The sequence below is a fragment of the Oncorhynchus tshawytscha genome, linkage group LG21 (assembly GCF_018296145.1).
Source record: "Oncorhynchus tshawytscha isolate Ot180627B linkage group LG21, Otsh_v2.0, whole genome shotgun sequence".
Lineage (NCBI taxonomy): Eukaryota > Metazoa > Chordata > Actinopteri > Salmoniformes > Salmonidae > Oncorhynchus > Oncorhynchus tshawytscha.
Genome location: NC_056449.1, coordinates 23,628,294 through 23,650,440, shown reverse-complemented (window position 1 = coordinate 23,650,440; position 22,147 = coordinate 23,628,294). Strand labels below are relative to the sequence as shown.

Sequence of the window (22,147 nt, the reverse complement as noted above, 5' to 3'; positions counted from 1 at the left end):
CCATGGTGTGAGACTGTGTGTGTGTGTTATGTGTGTCTGTATATGTAGTTGAATGGCCATGGATATGGGCGTACTTGTCATTATCCGTGAGGTAATACATGTCAAACTGACACAGTCTGTCGGCTAATCTATCTCACTTTAATAATTCTTGAGTCACGTTGTAAATCACTATCGGACAGTTGTGCCTAGATGACTTCTGTTGAGCTATTACTGTTTTTGTTAGCGTTCTGTCCTATGTTTTTCTTCGGGATATCTCAGGGCTATTGAGAGGCGACACGCAGAGAGTAAACAGATGGACCCAATTGAGCAGGCCCAGTTTAAGTTTTCCATAGTAAAAGCTTACTGGGGTGGGGGTGTTAGGGATTTGCTTTTGCGTTGCAATGATGACATGCAGGGAATTTGTGGGCCGCATCCGAACAAGGCCCCTCACATACTCTTGCTCTCTTTCTCCTTCGAGCTCTCTTTCTCATTCGAGCTCTCTTTCTCCTTTGATCTCTTTCTCCTTTGATCTTCTCCTTCGATCTCTTTCTCCTTCGATCTCTTTCTCCTTCGATCTCTTTCTCCTTCGATCTCTTTCTCCTTCGCTCTCTCTTTCTCCTTCGCTCTCTCTTTCTCCTTCGCTCTCTTTCTCCTTCGCTCTCTCTTTCTCCTTCGCGCTCTCTTTCTCCTGCGCGCTCTCTTTCTCCTGCGCGCTCTCTTTCTCCTGCACGCTCTCTTTCTCCTGCACGCTCTCTTTCTCCTGCGCGCTCTCTTTCTTCTGCGAGCTCTCTTTCTCATTCGAGCTCTCTTTCTCCTTTGATCTCTTTCTCCTTTGATCTTCTCCTTCGATCTCTTTCTCCTTCGCTCTCTTTCTCCTTCGCTCTCTCTTTCTCCTTCGCTCTCTCTTTCTCCTTCGCTCTCTCTTTCTCCTTCGCTCTCTCTTTCTCCTGCGCTCTCTCTTTCTCCTGCGCGCTCTCTTTCTCCTGCGCGCTCTCTTTCTCCTGCGCGCTCTCTTTCTCCTGCGCGCTCTCTTTCTCCTGCGCGCTCTCTTTCTCCTGCGCGCTCTCTTTCTCCTGCGCGCTCTCTTTCTCCTGCGCGCTCTCTTTCTCCTGCGCGCTCTCTTTCTCCTGCGCGCTCTCTTTCTCCTGCGCGCTCTCTCTTTCTCCTGCGCGCTCTCTCTCTCCTGCGCGCTCTCTCTCTCTCCTGCGCGCTCTCTCTTTCTCCTGCGCGCTCTCTCTTTCTCCTGCGCGCTCTCTCTCTCCTGCGCGCTCTCTCTCTTTCTCCTGCGCGCTCTCTCTCTCTCTCCTGCGCGCTCTCTCTCTCTCTCCCTGCGCGCTCTCTCTCTCTCTCCTGCGCGCTCTCTCTCTCTCTCCTGCGCGCTCTCTCTCTCTCCTGCGCGCTCTCTCTCTCTCTCCTGCGCGCTCTCTCTCTCTCTCTCCTGCGCGCTCTCTCTCTCTCTCCTGCGCTCTCTCTCTCTCTCTCCTGCGCTCTCTCTCTCTCTCTCCTGCGCGCTCTCTCTCTCTCTCCTGCGCTCTCTCTCTCTCTCCTGCGCGCTCTCTCTCTCTCTCTGCGCGCTCTCTCTCTCTCTCTCTCCTGCGCTCTCTCTCTCTCTCTCTGTGCGCTCTCTCTCTCTCCTGCGCTCTCTCTCTCTCTGTGCGCTCCTGTGCGCTCTCTCTCTCTCCTGTGCGCGCTCTCTCTCTCTCCTGCGCTCTCTCTCTCTCTCCTGCTCTCTCTCTCTCTCTCTCCTGCTCTCGCTCTCTCTCTCCTGTGCGCTCTCTCTCTCTCTCTGCGCCTCTCGCTCTCTCTCGCTCTCTCTCTCTCTCTCTCTCCTGCGCTCTCTCGCTCTCTCTCCTTCGCTCTCTCGCTCTCTCTCCTGCGCTCTCTCGCTCTCTCTCCTGCGCTCTCGCTCTCTCTCTCCTGCGCTCCTTCGCTCTCTCGCTCGCTCTCCTTCGCTCTCTCGCTCGCTCTCCTTCGCTCTCTCGCTCGCTCTCCTTCGCTCTCTCGCTCGCTCTCCTTCGCTCTCTCTCCTTCGCTCTCTCGCTCGCTCTCCTTCGCTCTCTCTCCCTCGCTCTCCTTCGCTCGCTCTCCTTCGCTCTCCTTCGCTCTCCTTCGCTCTCCTTCGCTCTCCTTCGCTCTCCTTCGCTCTCTCTCTCCTTCGCTCTCTCTCTCCTTCGCTCGCTCTCCGCTCGCTCGCTCTCCTTCCCTCGCTCTCCTTCCCTCGCTCTCCTTCCCTCGCTCTCCTTCGCTCGCTCTCCTTCGCTCGCTCTCCTTCGCTCTCTCGCTCGCTCTCCTTCGCTCTCTCGCTCGCTCTCCTTCGCTCTCTCGCTCGCTCTCCTTCGCTCTCTCGCTCGCTCTCCTTCGCTCGCTCTCCTCTCTCTCGCTCGCTCTCCTTCGCTCGCTCTCCTTCGCTCTCCTCCTCGCTCTCCTCTCCTTCGCTCGCTCTCCTTCGCTCGCTCTCTCCTCGCTCTCCTTCGCTCGCTCTCCTTCCCTCGCTCTCCTTCGCTCGCTCTCCTTCGCTCGCTCTCCTTCGCTCTCTCGCTCGCTCTCCTTCGCTCTCTCGCTCGCTCTCCTTCGCTCTCTCGCTCGCTCTCCTTCGCTCTCTCGCTCGCTCTCCTTCGCTCTCTCGCTCGCTCTCCTTCGCTCTCTCGCTCGCTCTCCTTCGCTCTCTCGCTCGCTCTCCTTCGCTCTCTCGCTCGCTCTCCTTCGCTCTCTCGCTCGCTCTCCTTCGCTCTCTCGCTCGCTCTCCTTCGCTCTCTCGCTCGCTCTCCTTCGCTCTCTCGCTCGCTCTCCTTCGCTCTCTCGCTCGCTCTCCTTCGCTCGCTCTCCTTCGCTCTCTCGCTCGCTCTCCTTCGCTCTCTCTTCAGGGCATTAAGTTTGCCTCCATCTCTTTTCTCTCCCACCATCCTCAGGGACTGGCCTTTTCATTCTGCGACTGTGTTCACAGCCTATCCGACCACTCAATAACCTTAAGGATTTGGTTTCGGGTGGTAGCATGGAGCTGGTCATGGGACTTTTTGGGGGCTTTTTATGGCCAAACGTATAGATCCAGCTTCAGTTTGTAGCATAGAAATCTGCACCCTCAAATCACCCAATAGCCATTTCCCTAGATCCTTAGCTCCATAGCAGAACAGTCTACCCCTCTGTTCCAACATCCACCCCAGTCGTATGGTCTGGTAGAGCCAGCTGAATTTAGCCAAACGGACATGGATGGAGGTAGACCAAATCATTCACTGGGACTGGATTTGATTTTTTTTTTTTTTAACTCGTCCTTTCATCGGGCCCAATAAATAAAAAAAATGCCATACAAAGAGACTCTGCGCCCAGGCTGCTAGTGTCCAAATATTAGCATCCAGAGGCTTTGGTTATGGCAGCACCAGGGCCATGCAGAGAAAAGGGGAGAGACTCAAATCTGACAGCCTTTCAGATATGACAGAACGAGACATGGTAAGAGTGAGGTGTGTGTGTTTGCATGCTTCTGTGTGTGTGCGCGTATGCGGTGGGCGTGTGTGGAAAGTTGGCTTTTCTCAATCTATGCTTTCTAAAGCCAAAGGCCTTGGAACGGGGTGAATAGTGAAGGCCTTGATTGTCCTTCCTTCATATTTACCATCACAATAGCAGGCATTAACATTCTTGGGCCCTCTCTATCACTGTGGCCTGCCTGGCATGATCAGCCAACTGCTGCTGCGCTGAGACCCCCTGATCAATGCATCCAAGCATAGTAATCAGACGCCGCAGCACTGAGCCGATTGGATCATTCCTGTCCCTTGACAGTCACATAAAGGATGGTTTGAAAAATCAGTTTTCTTAAACTGAGACGCAAAGTTTTAAGATTGAAAAATGATAAACGACTGTTGGCGTGTCCATATCGTATTCAGAGTGAAACCACTGCTTAATTTTGTAGATCTAAATATATTTAGAATGTGTATCTCAAACAAATAGCCTCCAACAGCTCTGCAACAGCAAGAAAAGCTTGCTGGTCTGCTCCAGACCAGATCTTGCTGGTCTGCTCCAGACCAGATCTTGCTGGTCTGCTCCAGACCAGATCTTGCTGGTCTGCTCCAGACCAGATCTTGCTGGTCTGCTCCAGACCAGATCTTGCTGGTCTGCTCCAGACCAGATCTTGCTGGTCTGCTCCAGACCAGATCTTGCTGGTCTGCTCCAGACCAGATCTTGCTGGTCTGCTCCAGACCAGATCTTGCTGGTCTGCTCCAGACCAGATCTTGCTGGTCTGCTCCAGACCAGATCTTGCTGGTCTGCTCCAGACCAGATCTAAGGATTTAAGTGACACAGTGAATGTTTTTTCACCTATGGCTATGAACTAACTTTGCTGTGTGTGTGTCTATTTTTGTGAGTGTGTCTGTCTCCCCAGTGGCTGTGAGGGGGTTGACAGCCTGTCAAAACACTCTGCCCTGTAGCTGCGGACACCACTGTCTGCCCGCCCAGACAAGTTTATTTGTGTGTCCTAATGTCCTAAAATACATCAACCTGCACTCCAGCTCCATCTCTAGCATCTACCAAAATGGCTGGCTCTGCCAGTATTTAATGTGTCTGTCTTCAAATCCTCAACAGATAAACATTTATTAAGATTTAGTTGAGCATTGAATTTACAGATTAGAGAAGTAGTCAGACATTCAATGCAGTTTGCTGTAAATGTTTGTTATGATTTGTTGTTTTGGATCTATTGTTTGTGCTTTGTATTATTTATGATGCTATTTTGGAACAGTATTTGTAAGAAGTTGGAGTTTAAATTAGGAGCTGGTTTATTTTCCATGCTCGTTGACTTCAAAATTATTGTATTTAATGTGCTGAGACACTGTCCGCGGTTTATTTTTTTATTTTTTTCTAGACACTTTAAATGCGGCTATTAAAATGTGTGATACATTGGATGAAAACAAAAATAATTAAAGTTGGCGTTACGATAAAGAAAAGTCTGTTTCTACCCGGGACTGCCTAACTTCAAACTTGACGTGAATATGTCCTGTGCGCTAATGTAATTTTCCCTCTACTTGTATTTTGGTCACTGCTGGCCAAAATAGAAAAGCTCCATTCATTCCAATATCATTTCAAACATTTGGAAAAAGCCATTTTGATTTCCACTCATTTGGGATTTCCTCTTTCCCCGATGTTTTGTCAGACATCATAGTCCGTTTGCCTGATAATGGAGAGCAGATTAGCTCATTTATGAACACCTGAACCCTTTGATAACTTTGACATTGATCCGTGTGTGTGTGTCTCCTAAGGCGCCATCCCAGGGTCCGGCCTGTTCCTAATTACAGGAAGACCCTTGTCTGGGGGCCCCTGTGGTTTGAACAACTGGCACAAGCATGTACTGCCCAAATTGCTGATGCGAGGAGGCGTGTGTTTTGCTTTTTGACATGTAATGACCGATAGTTTCACAGCAGCCAGGCCAAAGCAAACACAGCCCTGCGCAGACGGCTGTATGTGACGGCCCGAGCCAAGAGGATTCCTCTCTGTTTCCGCCCCGCCAGACCAAATGGAACATACACAGCTGTAGTTGCCCACCATCTTTGAATAGGTCAATGGAAAGACTACCTTTTAGAACTGAACTCAGTGGACTTTCATGTGTTGCTGCTAACCCCTTCTAATGTTTCTCTTTCCTTGTACTGAGGATCGAGTGAACGCCCTTCAGGCATCATCAAATAACTATAGTGGAGATGGGTTTCGGGGTTCGAGTTGAGAATCCCCTTCACCCTTCTTCCCATTGATACCTCACCAGTGGCCTGTCTGCTGAGGAGGCATCCCGCTCCGCTGCACCGTCATTCCCCACCTGCTCTTGAGGCCAGTCACTGTAGCTAACATCCACCAGGATGGGAAATTAATGGGTTAGGGCAAAAATGCCATTGAAAATGTAATGACAAGTATGAAGAAGTGTTTCCTACTGTATTTCCTCCACTCTGGCTAAACGTTTCCTTTTGGCACAGATCTAGGATTAGCTACATGCTTACCTTAATCATTTGAGGGTTGAATGCAAAATTGACCTTAGATCAGCTACACCCTACCCCACCCCCCGCTCCACTCTGTCCACAGGTATGTTGTCCAATACCTCTTCCTTGTCAGAAATTGAGCTTTACCCAAGGTTTCCCTACTGATAGGGTATAAGGGGTTTGGACATGGTTCCCATTGGTCTGTTTGGAGAGTGAAATAACACCACAGTAACTGCCTACCCTGGTAAAGAACACCACAGTAACTGCCTACCCTGGTAAAGAACACCACAGTAACTGCCTACCCTGGTAAAGAACACCACAGTAACTGCCTACCCTGGTAAAGAACACCACAGTAACTGCCTACCCTGGTAAAGAACACCACAGTAACTGCCTACCCTGGTAAAGAACACCACAGTAACTGCCTACCCTGGTAAAGAACACCACAGTAACTGCCTACCCTGGTAAAGAACACCACAGTAACTGCCTACCCTGGTAAAGAACACCACAGTAACTGCCTACCCTGGTAAAGAACACCACAGTAACTGCCTACCCTGGTAAAGAACTCCACAGTAACTGCCTACCCTGGTAAAGAACACCACAGTAACTGCCTACCCTGGTAATAAAGAGCACCACAGTAACTGCCTACCCTGGTAATAAAGAGCACCACAGTAACTCACTGCCAAAGCTACTTCCTTAGCCCCAGGCTTCTCAAGATCATAATTAAAACCCAAACAGCAATGTGTCATTTAGTCACAGTGGATTACCATGTATTGTCAAACTGAGTTGATCCATGTAATTATTTTGCCTATTCATTTGTTTATTGTGGGTAATTTGGTTGTTATAAAAGATGTAACAAGACTGCCTAAAGCAATCTGAGCCTTTACTGCTGCACCTACTGAGCCCTGTTTTGTCTGCAATGACCTAAGGAATGTGTTCCTGTTTTTCTGTATGTGCGTGTGTCTCAGGCGGACATGATGTTCAGTTCGGGAGTCTTCTGGATGGGCCTGATATTCATCCCTGTCACCTCCCTGGTCTTTGACGTGGCCTACAAAGTGTGAGTTCCCCCCACTCATCACCACCACCCCATCCACATGTCCTTCTCACAGGAAATTCCTTAGATCACATGTACAATTACATATAGAAGTCATTTATAGGATCCATGTGGTGCCGTGGTTGGAACCGTTTCAGTGAACAGAACCGAAAAGCGTAAAATATTTTTTCCCGAGAAACAATCAGAACCGCAAAAGAAAGATTCATATTGTTCCGAAACAGAACTGTTTTAAAACATGGGAACCGGTTAATAACGGTTTATTTTACACTCTAGGCATTTTTTTCCAGTCCCACAAGAAACACAACAAAGCACCTATGCAAAGCCCTCACTCTGTCACTCAGAAATGTATTCTAGTGTCAGCTGAAAATTCTTTGCTTAAAAATAAATAAATCAGGAAATGGAAATATACTAAATAAATACTAAACCGGTCTCAGACATGCAGGTGTAACTTTTATAGTTACCGGTATATCATGGTTTTTTTTTGCAGATTCTGCTCTAGGAGAAATGTCTTGAGAAACTATTTAGACCACCAATAAATAACATGCAGTGTAACATTTTATAGTTATTTGATTCATAGCAAGATATGTATTCTAATACTGTCCGATTCAGAGTTTAAATAAGTGTGGACCATTCAGAATGAAATTATTAATTGAGGTCATTGGGAGACTTTGATTCAGAGTTGAGATACCTAAACTGTCTCATAGTTCTGGGAAATCCAGAGGAATCACATTTACAGCAGATTGAAGCAGCAACTAAAAGCTAATTGTGGTAACATTTACCAGACATCTACTTTGCCTCTGATATGCAGAATTGATTCAGATTGCATGTACATTTTTGAGAAAGCATCTTGGACTGATTTGGGATGGTCTATTACATACAGATACAATATAATCCTACTGTATAATAATATAAGGAATAGTGCTGTGGTTGTGAATGCCTGTTGGTGACGTCTGCTCCTTTTGAGCCAGTGTGAAGAAGGTGTGCTTTAAAACCCTGGTGGATGAGGTGCAGGAGCTGGAAGCCTTGTCCAAGGACCCAGGAGCCCTGGTGCATGGGAAGAGGTACTGGACCGTCTCTCACCCTTTTCTCACCTCCCTCCTTTTCCAAGAGGACATTCCAAATGGCACCCTATTCCCTATAAAGTGCACTATTTTTGACCAGGTCCCACCATATAGGGAATAGGGTGCTATTTGGGGCGCAGGCTTGAAAATGCTTTGTTTGTAGGTTAGCTTTTATCCTTCACAGTACCCTTATAAACTCAGCAAAAAAAAGAAATGTCCTCTCACTGTCAACTGCGTTTATTTTCAGCAAACTTAACGTGTAAATATTTGTATGAACATAACAAGATTCAACAACTGAGACATAAACTGAACAAGTTCCACAGACATGTGGACAACAGAAATTGAATAATGTATCCCTGAACAAAGGGGGGGGTCAAAATCAAAAGTAACACTCTGTATCTGGTGTGACCACTAGCTGCATTAAGTACTGCAGTGCATCTCTTCCTCATGGACTTCACCAGATTTGGCAGTTATTGAAATGAGATGTCACCCCACTCTTCCACCAAGGCACCTGCAAGTTCCTGGACATTACTGGGGGGAATGGCCCTAGCCCTCACCCTCCAATCCAACAGGTCCCAGACGTGCTCAATGGGATTGAGATCCGGGCTCTTCGCTGGCCATGGCAGAACACTGACATTCCTGTCAGCAGGAAATCACGCACAGAACGAGCAGTATGGCTTACAGGAAGGGTACCACATGACGGAGGAAGATGTCTTCCATGAAACGCACAGCATTGAGATTGCCTGCAATGACAACAAGCTCAGTCCGATGATGCTGTGACACACCACCCCAGACCATGACGGACCCTCCACCTCCAAATCGATCCCGCTCCAGAGTACAGGCCTCATTGTAATGCTCATTCCTATTCCTTCAACGATAAACGCGAATCCGACAATCACCCCGGTGAGACAAATCCGCGACTCGTCAGTAAAGAGCACTTTTTGCCAGTTCTGGCTGGTCCAGCGACGGTGGGTTTGTGCTCGTAGGCGACGTTGTTGCCGGTGATGTCTGGTGAGGACCTGCCTTACCAACAGGCCTACAAGCCCTCAGTCCAGCCTCTCTCAGCCTATTACGGGGCAGTCTGAGCACTGATGGAGGGATTGTGCATTCCTGGTGTAACTCTGACAGTTGTTGTTGCCATTCTGTACCAGTCTCGCAGCTGTGATGTTTCGGATGTACCGGTCCTGTGCAGGGGTTGTTACACGTGGTTTGCCACTGCGAGGACAATCAGCTGCCCATCCTGTCTCCCTGTAGTGCTGTCTTAAGCGTCTCACAGTACTGACATTTCAATTTATTGCCCTGGCCACATCTGCAGTCCTCATGCATCCTTGCAGCATGCCTAAGGCACATTTGCTCAGATGAGCAGGGACCCTAGACATCTTTCTTTGGGTGTTTTTCAGAGTCAGTAGAAAGGCCTCTTTAGTGTCGTAAGTTTTCATAACTGTGACCTTAATTGCCTACCGTCTGTAAGTTGTTAGTGTCTTAACGACCGTTCCACAGGTGCATGTTTATTAATTGTTTATGGTTCATTGAACAAGCATGGGAAACAGTGTTTAAACCCTTTGCAATGAAGATCTGTGAAGTTATTTGGATAATTCGTAAAAATCCAAATAATCTTTGAAAGACAGGGTCCTGAAAAAGGGCTGTTTATTTTTTTGCTGAGTTTACAACCAGAACATCTCAATAACTTTTCTCCATCTCATGAATTCACAAATACTCATTATATTACTGCATACACCGCATGTACAACACTTGACTTAGTCTATAGCTTCTAAAAGTTTAAATGTGTATTTACCCCCTGAGGATTCAGTAATATTTATCTTGGCTTCCCTGTTTTTAGTACGTATGGTGTAATCACGGTCTGCCTACTGTGTACTATACGGTTCACTCTTACCTCTACTCTTTGAACTCTGCTCCAGGCCATCCATCCAGGCTGTTATACATGCTTGGAACATGACTCTCTCCCTCTGAAACTGTGTGAAGAGAGACTGCAGTGTACTATGGAGCCTCCAGCTAATTAGAGACTTGCATCTTGAGCTAAACTCACAGAGATGATTTGCGTTGCAAATGGCACTGTATAGTGCACTACATTTGGCCAGGGCCCATAGGGAAATGGGTGCCATTTGGGACACAGCGATCATTTAGCCGGGTCCCATCGATGGCCTGTGGAGTGCATTAGCATAGATCAGACCAGTGTGAAATCTCCTGCCAGCTGAAAGTGAACCCCCCTATCTGGCCACAGGCCCAGGCCCAGCAGGCTAGGAACCTGGCCCTGGACCGGACGCATGTAGATGCACTCACTCAGTTCCTTTCTCACACTCACACAATTATATACACACACACCACACATGCACACTCTCTCTCTCACACACACACACACAGAATCCACCCATTCTTCCTCTCCCCCATGCCTGGTCTCTCCTCAGCAGGAAGTGCAGTTGGCTGGTCTCTCCTCTGTCCTGTGGAGGACTGTACTGTGAGAGAGAGGGCTTGATGTATGAGTGGTTAAATCTGGCTGAAGGGCTCACCGTGGCACTCACTGTCTCTCTGTCTCTGTCTTTGCAGCCTGACGGAGAGGGCACAGCTCCTGAAGAACGTCTTCAAGAAGAGCACTGTCAGTATGTACCGATCGGACTCCATGCAGCAGAATCTGCTACGTAAGTCACACACACAATATTAAAACATGCACACACCTCACACCCTGACCTGAAGGAAAGCACTCATGCTGTTTTTCTCAGAGAAAGAGACCCATTTTCTCTCTGTAGCAGCACTGGTCCAACACACCAAGACAGGCTTTTGAATTGAGTGTAGTTCCTATGTGGATACATAGCTCCATGCTATGGGGATATATTTATATATATATATATTTATATATATATATATTTATATATATATATATTTATATATATATTTATTTATATATATATTTATATATATATTTATTTATATATATATATTTATTTATATATATATATTTATATTTATTTATATATTTTTATATATTTATTTATATATATATTTATATATATATTTATATATATTTATATATATATATTTTTATATATATATTTATATATATATATTTATATATATATATTTATATATATATATTTATATATATATACTGTAGCTTCAAAGGGGACTCCGCTTGAGTCTTAAACGACACCCTATGGGCCCTGGTAAAAGTAGTGTACGGCACAGGGAATAGGGTGCCTCAGCGTTGAAGTGCTAATACTCTGCTGATCCCACCGCTCTTTACAATTTGATATCTATGTTCCACATTAGCCAGCATGACATCCACATACATGATCCTGTCGTTAACCTCCATTAAGTAACACAAAACATCCCACTGTTCCCCCGTTGGTCTCTCCACCTGCTAATACAACCCCCCCACCACTATATTTTCATCCCAAATGGTACCCTTTCCCCTTTACAGTGCACTACTTTTGACCAGGGCCCATAGGGCTCTCGTCAAATGTAGTGCACTATATAGAGAATAAGGGGCTTTTTATGGCGCACCCTAAAGGACAGTCACGTCCCATCTAATACAAATCTCATAGTAGTCTAGATAGAAGCTATAAGACAACAGATGGGTTTTATTTTGGATTGTAAACTGGGTGGTTCGAGGCCTGAATGCTGATTGGCTGACAACCGTGGTATATCAGACCGATTAACATGTGTATGACAAAGCATTTATTTTTACTGCAGTAATTACGTTGGTAACCAGTTTATAATAGCAATAAGACACCTTGGGGGTTTATGATATATGGCCAATATACCACGGCTAAGGGCTGTGTCCAGGCACTCCGTGTTGTGTCGTGGTTAAGAACTGCCCTTAGCCGTGGTATATTGTCAATATATCACACCCCCTCGGGCCTTATTGCTTAAATATACCACGGCTAAGGGCTGTTCTTAGCCACGACACAGCGGATTTCCTGGACACAGCCCTAGCCGTGGTATATTGGCCATATACCACAACCCCTCGGGCCTTAATGGTTAATTGGATTTATTTCTGTTTGTTTCGCTGATCTTTTTGTATGTTTTTTGTTTGTCTCGTAGGTGGGGAAGGGATCGTTCTTGTGTGACCCCTGTTTGTCTCGTAGGTGGGGAAGGGATTGTTCTTGTGTACCCTCTGTTTGTCTCGTAGGTGGGGAAGGGATCGTTCTTGTGTGACCCCTGTTTGTCTCGTAGGTGGGGAAGGGATCGTTCTTGTGTGACCCCTGTTTGTCTCATAGGTGGGGGAAGGGATCGTTCTTGTGTGACCCCTGTTTGTCTCGTAGGTGGGGAAGGGATCGTTCTTGTGTGACCCTGTTTGTCTCATAGGTGGGGAAGGGATCGTTCTTGTGTGACCCCTGTTTGTCTCATAGGTGGGGAAAGGATCGTTCTTGTGTGACCCGTTTGTCTATTAGGCAGGGAAGGGATTGTTCTTGTGGTGACCCCTGTTTGTCTCGTAGGTGGGGAAGGGATCGTTCTTGTGACCTCTTTTTATTTTGACGTTCTTACCTGTAGAGAAACGAAAACCCCCCAATCTCTATTAGAAACCCAACCAATGCCCTTTTCACAGTATCGTGCCGATCCAAAACACATTGTCCTTTTCAGCAGGCTTTCAGCAACTATGGTGGATGTGTAACCAGGCCATCTTAGTACAGTTTGGTTCAGCTCAATAGTGTGAAAAGCCCTCTGTACCCACCTCTCCTCCCCTGTGTGCTGTGACCTACAGCTGAAGTCAGAAGTTTACAAGTTGGCAAGTCGATTAGGACATCTACTTTGCTCATGACACAAGTAATTTTTCCAACAATTGTTTACAGACAGTTTATTTCACTTACATTTCACTGTATCACAATTCCAGTGGGTCAGGAGTTTACATACACTAAGTTGACTGCCTTTAAACAGCTTAGAAAATTCCAGAAAATGATGTCATGGCTTTAGAAGCTTCTGATAGGCTAATTGACATAATTTGAGTCAATTGGAGGTGTACCTGTGGATGTATTTCAAGGCCTACCTTCAAACTCAGTGCCTCTTTGCTCGACATCATGGGAAAATCAAAACAAATCAGCCCAAAAAATTGTAGAGCGTCACAAGTCCCTCACATCTTTGGGAGCAATTTCCAAATGCCTGAAGGTACCACGTTCATCTGTACAAACAATCGTAAGCAAGTATAAACACCATGAGACCACGCAACTGCATACCGCTCAGGAAGGAGACGCGTTCTGTCTCCTAGAGATGAACGTACTTTGGTGCAAAAAGTGCCAATCAATCCCAGAACAGCAGCAGAGGACCTTGTGAAGATGCTGGAGGAAACGGGTGCGAAAGTATCTATATCCACAGTAAAACGATTCCTATATCGACATAACCTGAAAGGCTGCTCAGCAAGGAAGAGGCCACTGCTCCAAAACTGCCATAAAAAAGCCAGACTACGGTTTGCAACTGCACATGGGGACAAAGTTTGTGCTTTTTAGAGAAATGTCCTCTGGTCTGATGAAACAAAAATAGAACTGTTTGGCCATAATGACCATCGTTATGTTCAGAGGAAAAAGGGGGAGGCTTCCATCCCGAAGAGCACCATACCAACCGTGAAGCCCTAGGACCATGCCTCAGGACTACCTGGCCTGATGACTCCTTGCTGTCCCCAGTCCACCTGGCTGTGATGCTGCTCCAGTTTCAACTGTTCTGCCTACGGCTATGGAACCCTGACCTGTTCACTGGATGTGCTACCTGTCCCAGACCTGCTATTTTCAACGTTCTAGAGACAGCAGGAGTGATAGAGATACTCTGAATGATCGGCTATCAAAAGTCAACCGACATTTACTCCTGAGGTGCTGACCTGTTGCACCCTCGATAACCACTGTGATTATTATTATTTGACCCTGCTGGTCATCTATGAACATTTGAACATCTTGGCCATGTTCTGTTATAATTTCCCCCCGGCACAGCCAGAAGAGGACTGGCCACCCCTCATAGCCTGGTTTCTCTAGGTTTCTTCCTAGGTTTTAGCCTTTCTAGGGAGTTTTTCCTAGCCACCGTGCTTCTACACCGGCATTGCTTGCTGTTTGGGGTTTTAGGCAGGGTTTCTGTACAGCACTTTGTGACATCAGGTGATGTAAGAAGGGCTTTATAAATACATTTGATTGAAGCATGAAGCACAAAATCATGTTGTGGGGGTGCTTTGCTGCAGGAGGGACTGGTGCACTTCACAAAATAGATGGCATCATGAGGTAGAATAATTATGTGGATATATTGAAGCAACATCTCAAGACATCACTCAGGAAGTTAAAGCTTGGTCGCAAATGGGTCTTCCAAATGGACAAGGACCCCAAGCATACTTCCAAAGTTGTGGCAAAATGGCAATAAAGTCGAGGTATTGGAGTGGCCATCACAAAGCCCTGACCTCAATCCCATAGAAAATTTGTGGGCAGAACTGAAAAAGCATGTGCAAGCAAGGAGGCCTACAACCTGACTGTTACACCAGCTCTGCCAGGAGGAATGGGCCAAAATCCACCCAACTTATTGTGGGAAGCTTGTGGAAGGCTACCCAAAATGTTTGACCCAAGTTAAACAATTTAAAGGCAATGCTACCAAATACTAATTGAGTGTATGTAAACTTCTGACCCACTGGGAATGTGATGAAATAAATAAAAGCTGAAATAAATTATTCTCTCTACTATTATTCTGACATGGGTCACATTCTGAAAATAAAGTGGTGATCCTAACTGTCCTAAGACAGGGAATTCTTACTAGCATTAAATGTCAGGAATGGTGAAAAACTGAGTTTAAATGTATTTGGCTAAGGTGTATGTAAACTTCTGACTTCAACTGTATGTGAGTGGTGGTTACACATATTTAACGATTCATTAAATGCTGCAATATTATTCCCACAATGCACTCCCCTCACCGGGCCTTTTGAACTCATCTGCTGGCCTGCAGGTAGTGACTGAATCATTTGAGACCTAAAGGTGAGTTAAGGGGCAAAGGTTAGGATAAGAACTCTCGTAGTTGTAGGTAGTGGCTGTGTAGCTAAGTAAAGAGAGGTGTCAGGTAACATGACTGCCCCTCCCTCGCTTAGCACTGGTCAAGCTTCTTGGGGAGCTTGAAAGACAACACAAAAATAATGTTTCAGTCAATGTAATTTTATAAGTTATTTCTTGGTTTATTTTTAAAGCCATTCTTTAATCCGTTTTCATTCAGTTTATAAAAATGTTTTATGAGTTTTCTGCTTTTGTTCCGAAATGGTTTACTTCTTTCTAATCACGTTTGGAATTTGAACGTCAGCCATCGTTTCTCACTCTGTCCATCTGTCCTGCTTGCAGATGGCTACGCCTTCTCTCAAGACGAGAACGGAGTGGTGTCCCAGTCGGAGGTCATCCGGGCGTACGACACCACCAAACAGCGGACCAACGAGTGGTGAAACCACACCCCTCTCTGCCCGGCTGGCCTTTTAAGAGCCACAGCCGTTTTCGACGGTGATTTGAACCTGACGGGGAAGTCTCCGGATAACCCCAGTCCGAGCATCGCAGGATATTGGACATGATAAAGGAAAAGAAAGAGGGATGTCTTGTACTTCAAAAAGGGAAAAAAATAGGAACAAAAAAGTGTTCAAAAAGTATTCACTGCTGTAGTTGTGTGTCCAGCAGACATGAGCATTGTGCTTGCATTTTTAGCAGTCTGTGGTCTGAAGTTCCTCTGTTCTTGCTCTATCTAATGAAGAGGTTTCACTTCTTAATATCTCCTCCATTCCTATTAATAGACCCCAAAAAATATGTAGTTTGCTCCAAAATTGTCAAAACTGTTGTGTGTGTACTCTAATTGGTGACTGAATAATCCAGATTTGATTTTGACCCCCCCACACCACCCCACCAAATATTTTGTTTTGTTTGTAAATGCAGATTGCGAAATAGCAGTTGTAAATGCAATCTCTTTCAAGTCGGCTGTAACTTCGATTAAAAAAAAAAAAAACTCAACCAAGAATTTTGACACTCCTGAGTCTATTCCAGCTCTGAATGGACCACTTCAGAACAGACATTTTGTTGTTTTGTTGTTATTTTGCACTTCTACTGTATAAAAAGGCCTTACATTTGTTCATGCCTTCAGCCATACTTGTTTGTTTTTCTTCTAAATGTTATTATTTTAGAATGATGTAGTTATCGTGCCCAAGTTGAGTCGTTTTTTTAATGATAGCCGCTTGCAACTCGTCCAATTTCCACCATTTTATTACAGCACTTTGATTGCTCTATACAAGTAATTGCATTCCACACATTACTCGGCTGCAACAATCACAATGGTGCCTGACTTTTTCCCTGATTTAGAATACGTAAGATATCCTAGCTAGCTAGTTTAGAACAGTGCTCTACCCACTAATTGGCAAGATGAGCTCATTGTCCCCCATATATTGCTCCCCAGTACACAATGTGGTAAAAAGTAAAGTGGTATATATAAAATCACAGGCTCCATTGTTGCTTTCTTTCTACCCAGTGTTTTGGGGGTGGCTGTATGACGATCTTGTTGAATTTCCGTATGCTTACAGTGGCGGCTCTTTCAAAAACGTATTTTCCCTTCGAATAGAGAGTTTATCCTTCTAACATAAGTGCCATTAGCTTAAGGGAGAGAGAAAATTTGCCAGGAAACTCCACACAGTATCAAAACGACTTTCTCTATAGTTATTTTGAGAATTTGTATTTTTATATTGGAGAAGTACGAATTTTTGCATTGACCTGCTTTGTAATGAATAATTGTCCATGTTTTTCCTTTTTTTCTCTCAGACAAAAAAAAGAATGCCCAAATGAATGCCGAAAAATATATTTCTTAAATGTCTCGTTGTTATTATTGTCATTATAGTACCTGCTTTGTTTATTTAATAATTAACTGTGTTTGTTCTCTTCTCCCTATGGGAGATCGGTTTCCATACCGGCTGCGTGTGTATGTGTGTGCGTTAATCTGCCATCTGCATGTGCATGTGCGTATGTGTGTGTGTGTGTAACCTCTTCTACTGTGGGTAACTTCTACATACGCATGTCTGTGTCATTTGTGTGAGACTGGGAGCCCTTAGAACCTCAGGTCTCCTTTTGCATTCTTTGACTGTGTTTTTGTATATGTTTGAGGACATGTGGGTGACTGACTGTGTGTGTGGTGTCGCTTGCTCCTCTGGTCTGTCTGCATGACTCCAGGTATAATTATGGTGTACTGTCTGCTGCTGTATGGCCAGACCTCAGCCCTGGGGGTCCTGGGCTCTGACGCTAAGGCTCTCGCTTGACAGGAGATGTTGCACAACGCACTCTGTTACCTTTCCAATAGTGGATATTTTGGTATTATCTGGTTATTGGTTTCAGTGTATTTTCTCTGGGTCTACATGTTTGTAACTTGTTTAGGTTTTTGTCTCTCATGCAGTGTACCTCTACTTTACTACAAACCTTTTTGTGTTTCTTCCTGGTTTAAGTGAGGGTATCCGTAAAGATCTATTTGTTACGCTATACTTTTGTGTTTCGATTGATTCGATGTCAACTGCTGTCACAATTCCAAAATGCTGAATGTGAGTCTTCTGATGTGGAAGGCTTGGACTGTTGCTTTTTGTCTGTGAAAGTTGTGGGCTGCATGAATGGACTAAAACCTTCTCCGGTTAAGTGTTTATTGTACTACTTTGATTCTCCCTCAAGTGTGGGTCACTTTACAGAAAAAAATGCACTTTTCAATTTGTTTCAATATCATTTAATGATTGTTCTGCATGTTGGGACTGCAAACTTTTAAGTGTTCTGTCTTTTACTGCCATAAAGGACTACTACTAAAATAAACTTTTCAAACATGGGAACCAACCTTTGTCATCTACTATCACAATATCTATGCATGTCTGTCTGCAGTCCAAATGGCACCCTATTCTTTATGTAGTGTATTACTCTGGGCAAAAGTAATGCACTGTGTTGGGATAAAGTGCCATCCCTCATTTAGGACTTTGTAACCGTCCAAAATGAGGGAAGGCAGCTAGTTGCGGCAGCAAACAGGGCATACAGAGCGCTTGAGAACCTAAACAGGAAAAGGCAGGGGACACTCAGGGAAAACATCATTCCCTTCCATGTGTGACAAACAAACAAATGCCGTCATTATGGTTATCATGTATGATTTAGCTGACCCTCTCCTGTTGTATTCCCTGATGACTGGTCATCTGAGGTTTACTGTGCGGCCGTGCGGTAGGATATCACATCCGTTATAATTACAAATATTTGTCTCTGTTATTGACAAAGTATCCACTATCATAGCTGTATCACAAAACCAACATAGATGGACGTGTCTGATCCATCCAGTGTCCAGCAATCTACCCCATTTGGGAATGGGTAGTTTCTCTTTAGTAGTTAGTTTACAAAGCCATATTTTCCCAACCAGGTGTACCCTTGCTAGAGTATTCATACAAGAGTACTTGTATCAAATCAAATGTATTTATATAGCCCTTTGTACATCAGCTGATATCTCAAAGTGCTGTACAGAAACCCAGCCTAAAACCCCAAACAGCAAGCAATGCAGGTGTAGAAGCACGGTGGCTAGGAAAAACTCCCTAGAAAGGCTAAAACCTAGAAAGAAACCAGGCTATGAGGGGTGGCCAGTCCTCTTCTGGCTGTGCCGTGTGGAGATTATAACAGAACATGGCCAAGATGTTCAAATGTTCATAAATGACCAGCATGGTCAAATAATAATAATCACAGTAGTTGTTGAGGGTGCAGCAAGTCAGCACCTCAGGAGTAAATGTCAGTTGGCTTTTCATGCCGATCATTAAGAGTATCTCTAGAGAGTTGAAAACAGCAGGTCTGGGACAGGTAGCATGTCCGGTGAACAGGCCAGGATTCCATAGCCACAGGCAGAACAGTTAACTGGAGCAGCATCACGGCCAGGTGGACTGGGGACAGCAAGGAGTCATCATGCCAGGTAGTCCTGAGGCATGGTCCTAGGGCTCAGGTCCTCTGAGAAAGAGAAAGAAAGAGAGAATTAGAGAGAGCATACTTAAATTCACACAGGACACCGGATAAGACAGGAGAAGTACTCCAGATACAACAAACTGACCCTAGCCCCCTGACAGATAAACTACTGCATCATAAATACTGGAGGCTGAGACGGGAGGAGTCAGGAGACACTGGCCCCATCCGATGATGCCCCCAGACAGGGCCAAACAGGAAGGATATAACCCCACCCACTTTGCCAAAGCACAGCCCCCACACCACTAGAAGAATATCTTCAACCACCAACTTACCTGAGACAAGGCCGAGTATAGCCCACAAAGATCTCCGCCACGTCACAACCCAAGGGGGGGCGCCAACCCAGACAGATCACGTTAGTGACTCAACCCACTTAAGTGACGCACCCCTCCTAGGGATGGCATGAAAGAGCACCTGTAAGCCAGTGACTCAGCCCCTGTAATAGGGTTAGAGGCAGAGAATCCCAGTGGAAAGAGGGGAACCGGCCAGGCAGAGACAGCAAGGTCGGTTCAATGCTCCAGAGCCTTTCCGTTCACCTTCACACTCCTGGGCCAGACTACACTCAATCATATGACCCACTGAAGAGATGAGTCTTCAGTAAAGACATAAAGGTTGAGACCGAGTCTGCGTCTCTCACATGGGTGGGCAGACCATTCCATAAAAATGGAGCTCTATAGGAGAAAGCCCTGCCTCCAGCTGTTTGCTTAGAAATTCGAGGGACAATTATGAGGCCTGCGTCTTGTGACCGTAGCGTACGTGTTGGTATGTACGGCAGGACCGAATCAGAAAGATGGGTAGGAGCAAGCCCATGTAATGCTTTGTCGGTTAGCAGTAAAACCTTGAAATCAGCCCTTGCCGTAACAGGAAGCCAGTGTAGGGAGGCTAGCACTGGAGTAATATGATCACATTTTGGGTTCTAGTCAGGATTCTAGCAGCCATATTTAGCACTAACTGAAGTTTATTTAGTGCTTTATCCGGGTAGCCGGAAAGTAGAGCATTGCAGTAGTCTAACCTAGAAGTAACAAAAGCATGGATTAATTTTTCTGCATCATTTTTGGACAAAGTTTCAGATTTTTTCAATGTTACGTAGATGGAAAAAAGCTGTCCTTGAAACAGTCTTGATATGTTCGTCAAAAGAGAGATCAGGGTCCAGAGTAACGCAGAGGTCCTTCAGTTTTATTTGAGATGACTGTACAACCATCAAGATTAATTGTCAGATTCAACAGAAGATCTCTTTGTTTCTTGGGACCTAGAACAAGCATCTCTGTTTTGTCCGAGTTTAAAAGTAGAAAGTTTGCAGCCATCCACTTCCTTATGTCTGAAACACAGGCATCTAGCGAGGGCATTTTTGGGGCTTCACCGTGTTTCATTGAAATGTACAGCTGTGTGTCATCTGCATAGCAGTGAAAGTTAACATGTTTTCGAATGACATCCCCCAAAAAATATAGTGGTCCTAAAACGGAACCTTGAAGAACACCGAAATATACAGTTGATTTGTCAGAGGACAAACCATTCACAGAGACAAACTGATATCTTTCCGACAGATAAGATCTAAACTAGGCCAGAACTTGTCCGTGTAGACCAATTTGAGTTTTTAATCTCTCCAAAAGAATGTGGTGATCGATGGTATCAAAAGCAGCACTAAGGTCTTGGAGCACGAGGACAGATGCAGAGCCTCGGTCTGATGCCATTAAAAGGTCATTTACCACCTTCACAAGTGCAGTCTCAGTGCTATGATGGGGTCTAAAACCACACTGAAGCATTTCGTATACATTGTTTGTCTTCAGGAAGGCAGTGAGTTGCTACGCAACAGCTTTTTCTAAAAATTTTGAGAGGAATGGAAGATTCGATATAGGCCGATAGATTTTTATATTTTTGGGTCAAGGTTTGGCTTTTCAAGAGAGGCTTTATTACTGCCACTTTTAGTGAGTTTGGTACACATCCAGTGGATAGAGAGACTTTATTATGTTCAACATAGGAGGGCCAAGCACAGGAAGCAGCTCTTTCAGTAGTTTAGTTGGAATAGGGTCCAGTATGCAGCTTGAAGGTTTAGAGGCCATGATTATTTTCATCATTGTGTCAAGAGATATAGTACTAAAACCCTTGTCTCTCTTGATCCTAGGTCCTGGCAGAGTTGTGCAGACTCAGGACAACTGATCTTTGAAGGAATACGCAGATTTAAAGAGGAGATTTGTATTACTGCCAATGTAACTTTCAAAAAGTGGAAATCTGTGAAGTATTTTCTTTGAGTTATGAGATGATTCAGAGCAGTATGATGCCTCTAAAATACAGTATCTGAAAGAAGATCAGTTCTAGTGTTTTTAATGACCAGAGGTGCCCTGTTAAATGCTTTAACAAGACCCTTAATAATATAGGAAAACTATTGTGGTGACATTTGAGCAAGAATAGCTCCAACCAGTAGGATGCAGGTCTGCCGGTGTAAAGGTTTCTATTGGACTGGGGTGCTTGCGGTCGTCTTTGGGTGTTGCTGTCATTTTTCCTTTGTTTGGCAGGTTCGGAATCTAGCCCCAAACACTATCCGCTTTAGGAACTATTCCATCTTATCTGCCATAATAGGACAGTGCTTTCCAAGTCGATTTCACGCTTGAATGACTAGGGAACAGAGCAGTCTTTGTGGACTCTTGCCATACCTGCTCGTGCAACCCAAAACTTTTCCCTATTTCTGGGACCAGTTGTTTTTAACACTGTGGCTATGACATGCTCATTGAGCATTGACAATGACTGATCTCATTGCCACATTCCTCATGTGAAGTATGGCATAAGAATGAGCGACAGGTAGTGAATAACTGATCTCCAACAGTTTTAGTTGCCTATATGTCTGTGGCTGAAGGGGAAAATCCGTTATTTGCAAGCCATATTTTTGCCTTGTAGTTTCATAAACAAATGGGGAGGCTGCAGTTGGGCTGAATGTTTAAAATAGAGACTCAGGATTGTGGCTTTAACAGACTAAAGGAAACCGTTGAAAAGCCATTTTCAGAAGATTGTGCTATACAGTAAGTATTACTACCGAATGTATTAATAAATGAGCAATGAAGCAATTCTCAACCATCCACTGTTAGATTATTTAAGAGACGGTAATATTTTTCTGGGGAGTGTTTTTCACATTTTAACATTTATAATTTGTAGCGTTGCATGACA

The 22,147-nt window shown here is 45.0% G+C and overlaps 1 protein-coding gene across 10 annotated transcripts in view; it reads left to right on the top strand.

Moving 5' to 3' along the window:
* LOC112221113 (phospholipid-transporting ATPase IA) overlaps positions 1–17,839 on the top strand; it is a 200,084-nt gene extending 182,245 nt beyond the window's left edge. For 9 of the 10 annotated variants that reach the window (XM_042303223.1, XM_042303222.1, XM_042303221.1 and 6 more), the window contains 4 exons: positions 6,890–6,978; positions 7,944–8,036; positions 10,602–10,693; positions 15,344–17,839. In XM_042303223.1, the coding sequence (XP_042159157.1) occupies positions 6,890–6,978; positions 7,944–8,036; positions 10,602–10,693; positions 15,344–15,441 (372 nt within the window). In that variant the 3' untranslated portion in view covers positions 15,442–17,839. Of the gene's footprint in view, positions 1–6,889; positions 6,979–7,943; positions 8,037–10,601; positions 10,694–12,095; positions 12,136–14,960; positions 14,990–15,343 lie in introns of all 10 variants that reach the window. The other variant, XM_042303225.1, reaches the window with a different exon arrangement.
* Positions 17,840–22,147: the final 4,308 nt, after the last annotated feature.